Raw genomic sequence first — 7,500 nt, forward strand, 5'->3', positions numbered from 1 at the left:
CGATGACGACTAAAGATCAATTATCATTATAAGATGATTATTATTATTATTATTATTATTATTATTATTATTATACGATTATTATTATTATCATTATTATTATTACATTATTATTTGATTATTATTATTATTAGATTATTATTACTTATTACGTTATTTTAATTTAAGAAAGACAAGGAATGTAATTTGATGTGATAAATGTGATTTTAATATTTCATATTCCAAATACGAATTCATAGAATATATTGGAGCTGGACGACCGGCTCATCATACACCGGAACTCAACCTTCTATTACATTTTCTTCTCCTTCCTCCCTCCACCTCTTCCACTCTCCCCCTCCTCCCCCTCTCCTCACCCCCCCCCTCCCCCCCTCCCCCTCTCCCCCTCTCCCCCTCCTCCCCCCCTCTCCCCCTCTCTCCCCCTCCCTCCCCCCCCCTCCCCCCCCCCCCCAGGAGGAGGTACAGCTGGTGTACCAGAAGCAGGCGTCGGTGCAGGAGATGTTCGAGAGGAGGAGGGTCAGCCTGAAGAAGCTGGCGGCCAGACAGCCCCGCCCCGTGCAGCCAGTGGCCCCCCGACCGGAGGTCAAGTCCCCGCTGACCTCCCCCGGTGAGGGGCTGGGGGACTGGTGGTTGACTGGTGACTGACTGGTGACTGACTGGTTACTGACTCCTTGGTTAATACATACTGAATGTTTACTGAGTGGTGGTTGACTGGTGACTGACTGGTTACTGACTCCTTGGTTAATACAGACTGAATGTTTACTGAGTGCTGGTTGACTGGTGACTGGCTGGTTACTGACTCCTTGGTTAATACATACTGAATGTTTACTGAGTGGTGGTTGACTGGTGACTGACTGGTTACTGACTCCTTGGTTAATACATACTGAATGTTTACTGAGTGGTGGTTGACTGGTGACTGACTGGTTACTGACTCCTTGGTTAATACAGACTGAATGTTTACTGAGTGCTGGTTGACTGGTGACTGGCTGGTTACTGACTCCTTGGTTAATACATACTGAATGTTTACTGAGTGGTGGTTGACTGTTGACTGACTGGTTACTGACTCCTTGGTTAATACATACTGAATGTTTACTGAGTGGTGGTTGACTGGTGACTGACTGGTTACTGGCTGTTTACTGACTTGTTACTGGCTGTTTACTGACTGGTTACTTACTGGTTGCTGACTGGTTACTAACTGGTTGAGGACTCCTTAGTTAATATACTGAATGTTTACTGACTGATGGTTGGATGGTTACTGACTGATTACTGGCTGGGGTCACTCGACTGGTGGTTATGACTTATTACTGACCTGTTTTCATGTCTGTTTACTGTCTGTTTACTGACCTGTATACTGACTGGTTGTTGACTTGTTACTGGCTGTTTACTGACTTGTTACTGGCTGTTTACTGAGTGGTTACTTACTGGTTGCTGACTGGTTACTAACTGGTTGAGGACTCCTTAGTTAATACATACTGAATGTTTACTGACTGATGGTTGAATGGTTACTGACTGATTACTGGCTGGGGTCACTCGACTGGTGGTTATGACTTGTTACTGACCTGTTTTCATGTCTGTTTACTGTCTGTTTACTGACCTGTATACTGACTGGTTGTTGACTTGTTACTGACTGGTAACTGACTGGTTACTGGCTGGGGGCACCCCCCTGGGACTCTGGTGGTTGACTGATGACTGGCTGTTTACTGTCTCGTTACTGACTGGCTTCTGGCTGTTTACTGACTGGTTGTTGACTGGTAACAGACTTGTTACTGACCTCTGAGTTAATACTTACTGACTGTTTAATGACTGGTTAGTAACTGTTTGTTGACTGTTTACTGACTCCTTAGTTCATAGTTACTGACTGGTTACTGACTTGTTACTGACTGGTTGTTGACTGGTAACTGACAGGTCAATGACTCCTTGGTTTATGGTTGCTGACTGGTTACTGACTGTTTACTGACTGGTCACTGACTCTTTAGTTAATACTTACTGACCGTTTACAGACTGGTTGCTGACTGGTACCTGACTGTTAACTGACTCCTTAGCTCATTCTTACTTAGCTTTCTGCTGACTTCTACTGGATTATTCGTTAATACTTACTGTATGTTTCCTGACTGGTTAGAGACTGTTTATTGACTCATTGATGAATAGGAATGTTTACTGATGTTGATCAGAGGTTTGTTTCCTCCTTTTAATCGCCTCTCCCGGTGGTCAGATCTGGTGATCCCCGAGTGTTTATTGATCAGAAGGGAGGGCTGATTACCCGATCGATTGATTCATATTCTCCTGTCCTGCTGGTCAGATCTACGGCGCAAGGAGACGAGGCATTCAGAGGAGAACACGCTGCTGACCGGACTGCTGAAGGTCAGAGACTCTCAACACACGACACACAGCCATTAAGACATCAGAACACAGAACACCAGCTGTGTTCCAGATCGTTCCCCGTCACGGATACAGTGCACTGTATCTGCATTTTGTAGTGGTGTTCCCATTCTCAGCGGTTAATTTCATGAAGTGGACTTCAAATACCCAAGATTTGAGTGTACATAAGATGTTCCCTACATGTAACTCCCGTATACCACAATGCAATGCAGTCGTGTTATTCCAGAGGAAAAGAAGAAGCTGAATAACCGTGAAAACGAATATATTTAATGATGGAGACTCCGGCTTTCGTTTAGAAATGTCAACAATTTATTTGGGATTTAACATAGAAAATGTAACATTTAAAATTAATGAAAAAAACCTTGTTCCAGGAAATGTAACATTCAACAACAATACAACCTCCAGCTTTCCTTGTGAGTGACCGGTTTGTTTACATGATGTAGGCGCATCTGTCTGCGTCACACAAATACCCGGCGCATTTACTGACGCACATGACGTTTAGAAATGTTCAGCGTAGTGTCCGAATTCTCGTTTGTTCGTTCCCTATATAGTGCACTATATCATGAACACTATATAAGGAATAGTGAGTGAGTGAATAGGGAACGATTTCAAACACAGCTATTGTTGTAGTTGTGTGTTTTCATGCCTCCACGTTGTAGTTATGTGTTTTGCTGTGTGTGTTTAAATGTGTTTGTGTGTTTAATGTGTGTGTGTGTGTGTGTGTGTGTGTGTGTGTGTGTGTGTGTGTGTGTGTGTGTGTGTGTGTGTGTGTGTGTGTGTGTGTGTGTGTGTCTGTATGTGTGTGTGTGTGTGTTTAAATATGTTTGTGTGTTTAATGTGTGTGATGCTATCCTTACAGACTAGCTCACCGCTGCCTAGCGGTACCAGACACACCTCGCTGTCGGAGGAGGAGGAGAACCTGGCCGTCAGACGAAGGTCAGCACACTGTACACCGACTGCTTACCGACTGGTTATCCACTCCTTAGAACCTGGCCGTCCGACGAAGGTCAGCACACTGTACACCGACTGCTTACCGACTGGTTATCCACTCCTTAGAACCTGCTTACCGACTGGTTATCCACTCCTTAGAACCTGGCCGTCAGACGAAGGTCAGCACACTGTACGCTGACTGCTTACCGACTGGTTATCCACTCCTTAGAACCTGGCCGTCAGACGAAGGTCAGCACACTGTACGCCGACTGCTTACCGACTGGTTATCCACTCCTTAGAACCTGGCCGTCAGACGAAGGTCAGCACACTGTACGCCGACTGCTTACCGACTGGTTATCCACTCCTTAGAACCTGGCCGTCAGACGAAGGTCAGCACACTGTATGCTGACTGCTTACCGACTGGTTATCCACTCCTTAGAACCTGGCCGTCAGACGAAGGTCAGCACACTGTACGCTGACTGCTTACCGACTGGTTATCCACTCCTTAGAACCTGGCCGTCAGACAAAGGTCAGCACACTGTACGCCGACTGCTTACCGACTGGTTATCCACTCCTTAGAACCGGGCCGTCAGACGAAGGTCAGCACACTGTACGCCGACTGCTTACCGACTGGTTATCCACTCCTTAGAACCTGGCCGTCAGACGAAGGTCAGCACACTGTACGCTGACTGCTTACCGACTGGTTATCCACTCCTTAGAACCTGGCCGTCAGACGAAGGTCAGCACACTGTACGCTGACTGCTTACCGACTGGTTATCCACTCCTTAGAACCTGGCCGTCAGACGAAGGTCAGCACACTGTACGCCGACTGCTTACCGACTGGTTATCCACTCCTTAGAACCGGGCCGTCAGACGAAGGTCAGCACACTGTACGCCGACTGCTTACCGACTGGTTATCCACTCCTTAGAACCGGGCCGTCAGACGAAGGTCAGCACACTGTACGCTGACTGCTTACCGACTGGTTATCCACTCCTTAGAACCTGGCCGTCAGACGAAGGTCAGCACACTGTACGCTGACTGCTTACCGACTGGTTATCCACTCCTTAGAACCTGGCCGTCAGACGAAGGTCAGCACACTGTACGCTGACTGCTTACCGACTGGTTATCCACTCCTTAGAACCTGGCCGTCAGACGAAGGTCAGCACACTGTACGCTGACTGCTTACCGACTGGTTATCCACTCCTTAGAACCTGGCCGTCAGACGAAGGTCAGCACACTGTACGCTGACTGCTTACCGACTGGTTATCCACTCCTTAGAACCTGGCCGTCAGACGAAGGTCAGCACACTGTACGCTGACTGCTTACCGACTGGTTATCCACTCCTTAGAACCTGGCCGTCAGACGAAGGTCAGCACACTGTACGCTGACTGCTTACCGACTGGTTATCCACTCCTTAGAACCTGGCCGTCAGACGAAGGTCAGCACACTGTACGCTGACTGCTTACCGACTGGTTATCCACTCCTTAGAACCTGGCCGTCAGACGAAGGTCAGCACACTGTACGCTGACTGCTTACCGACTGGTTATCCACTCCTTAGAACCTGGCCGTCAGACAAAGGTCAGCACACTGTACGCCGACTGCTTACCGACTGGTTATCCACTCCTTAGAACCGGGCCGTCAGACGAAGGTCAGCACACTGTACGCTGACTGCTTACCGACTGGTTATCCACTCCTTAGAACCTGGCCGTCAGACGAAGGTCAGCACACTGTACGCTGACTGCTTACCGACTGGTTATCCACTCCTTAGAACCTGGCCGTCAGACGAAGGTCAGCACACTGTACACCGACTGGTTATCCACTCCTTAGAACCTGGCCGTCAGACGACGGTCAGCACACTGTACGCCGACTGCTTACCGACTGGTTATCCACTCCTTAGAACCTGGCCGTCAGACGAAGGTCAGCACACTGTACGCCGACTGCTTACCGACTGGTTATCCACTCCTTAGAACCTGGCCGTCAGACGAAGGTCAGCACACTGTATGCTGACTGCTTACCGACTGGTTATCCACTCCTTAGAACCTGGCCGTCAGACGAAGGTCAGCACACTGTACGCTGACTGCTTACCGACTGGTTATCCACTCCTTAGAACCTGGCCGTCAGACGAAGGTCAGCACACTGTACGCTGACTGCTTACCGACTGGTTATCCACTCCTTAGAACCTGGCCGTCAGACGAAGGTCAGCACACTGTACGCTGACTGCTTACCGACTGGTTATCCACTCCTTAGAACCTGGCCGTCAGACGAAGGTCAGCACACTGTACGCTGACTGCTTACCGACTGGTTATCCACTCCTTAGAACCTGGCCGTCAGACGAAGGTCAGCACACTGTACGCTGACTGCTTACCGACTGGTTATCCACTCCTTAGAACCTGGCCGTCAGACGAAGGTCAGCACACTGTACGCCGACTGCTTACCGACTGGTTATCCACTCCTTAGAACCGGGCCGTCAGACGAAGGTCAGCACACTGTACGCTGACTGCTTACCGACTGGTTATCCACTCCTTAGAACCTGGCCGTCAGACGAAGGTCAGCACACTGTACGCTGAATGCTTACCGACTGGTTATCCACTCCTTAGAACCTGGCCGTCAGACGAAGGTCAGCACACTGTACACCGACTGGTTATCCACTCCTTAGAACCTGGCCGTCAGACGACGGTCAGCACACTGTACGCCGACTGCTTACCGACTGGTTATCTACTCCTTAGAACAAGGCCGTCAGACGAAGGTCAGCACACTGTATGCTGACTGCTTACCGACTGCTTATCCACTCCTTGTTAATACTTACTAACTCTAAACGTGCTGCTTAATGGCTGTTTACTGAATATTTGACAACTCCTTAGTTAATCCTATCTGACTGTTTACTGACTCCTCGGTTAATACTTACTGACTGTTTACCGTAGGGTGACCAGATCCCAATTCACTAGAATTGGGACAAGTGGGCAGGCCCGGGGGGGCGGGGGGGGGGGGGGGGGGGGGGGGGGGGGTGCGACCTGGGACCTTCAGTGGGGGTTTCAGTCTGCAATAACAGATAATCCCCCGTCCCCCCCCGTGTCCGTTCTATTTAGGAACATGTTTAATAAACGTGTTCTATTTCGCTTATTTTGTTATATTTCATAATTAATTAAGGCCGCCACCAGAGGGCGCCTCCAACGCATTTGTCGCCCTAGGCGATCGCCTAGGATCGCCTTTGCATTGCTTCTTGTTGGTGGGCGTGCCCTTAACCTGCGTCCGCGTCCAAGTTTCATTGACATGATCAAACAGCACGCCCGCTCCCTGATGACAGCCCTCACTGCTGTGAGGGTGACCAGACCAAACATAGTAAGCATGGAGCTTTGCCTCAACTTACAGTAACACCCCTGACTGTATGCAATCAAACAGAACAGACAGTCAAGGCTACAATTGTTATTTCAAGTATTGAACTTTAATGTGCCTTTTCTCCAACATCAGAGAGCAACAACCTAACCCCAGCACAGCCCAAAACACTGCATTAAAGTATAGGCTGATTATCTGAACAAAACAAACACACTAAACAAAACTCACTCAGCTCAGAATCACATAACACACATAACTACATAAAATAAATGCATTTTAAAATGATCTGCATTTACTGGACAATGCCAACTAAAGGCACACCTGGTTATACAATTAGGACTAGGCACTACATAAAATAACCATAAAAACAGAAATACAAATCAAAACTGGTCAGGAGGATACAAAATCTTGTGTTACTAAACTTAGTGACACAATCAATGCTCCTCCAACACCTGGCTGGATTTTCCTAATTTTTTTTGTCCATCAAAAGTCTTTCAGTTCTCTCCATCACAGCAACAACTGCAGGCAGGCCGGGCCCACACAGACAATGCACTTTCAGCACCACAGAAAGCACCTGCTGGTGAAACACAAGAATAGAGCACTGACTTAATATCTAGCACCGTGCTCAAATCTAGCACCATATTGTGAGCTCAGTGCTCACAATATTCAAATCTATATCTCAGACAATGTTTTATCTTACCTTACATGTTCTTCTTGGCTTTATATCTTTTTGCTTGAGCTTGCAGCATCTAATAAGGCCTTCTGCTTAAGTGCATAGCTGTAGAATTCCTTACAACTGTATTCAAAGTTGGTCTTGACTTGAATTTCACTCTTGATAAGCTCCACGGAGCGACGGT

At 47.9% G+C, this 7,500-nt stretch overlaps 1 protein-coding gene across 1 annotated transcript in view; it reads left to right on the forward strand.

The window, feature by feature from the left end:
* LOC130385358 (guanine nucleotide exchange factor DBS-like) overlaps positions 1–7,500 on the forward strand; it is a 56,565-nt gene that overhangs the window by 30,188 nt on the left and 18,877 nt on the right. Inside the window, exons 12-14 of the mRNA XM_056593844.1 lie at positions 454–607; positions 2,300–2,361; positions 3,239–3,315. Of these exons, the coding sequence (XP_056449819.1) occupies positions 454–607; positions 2,300–2,361; positions 3,239–3,315 (293 nt within the window). The remainder of the gene's footprint in view (positions 1–453; positions 608–2,299; positions 2,362–3,238; positions 3,316–7,500) is intronic.

This window comes from Gadus chalcogrammus, chromosome 7 (assembly GCF_026213295.1).
Source record: "Gadus chalcogrammus isolate NIFS_2021 chromosome 7, NIFS_Gcha_1.0, whole genome shotgun sequence".
Lineage (NCBI taxonomy): Eukaryota > Metazoa > Chordata > Actinopteri > Gadiformes > Gadidae > Gadus > Gadus chalcogrammus.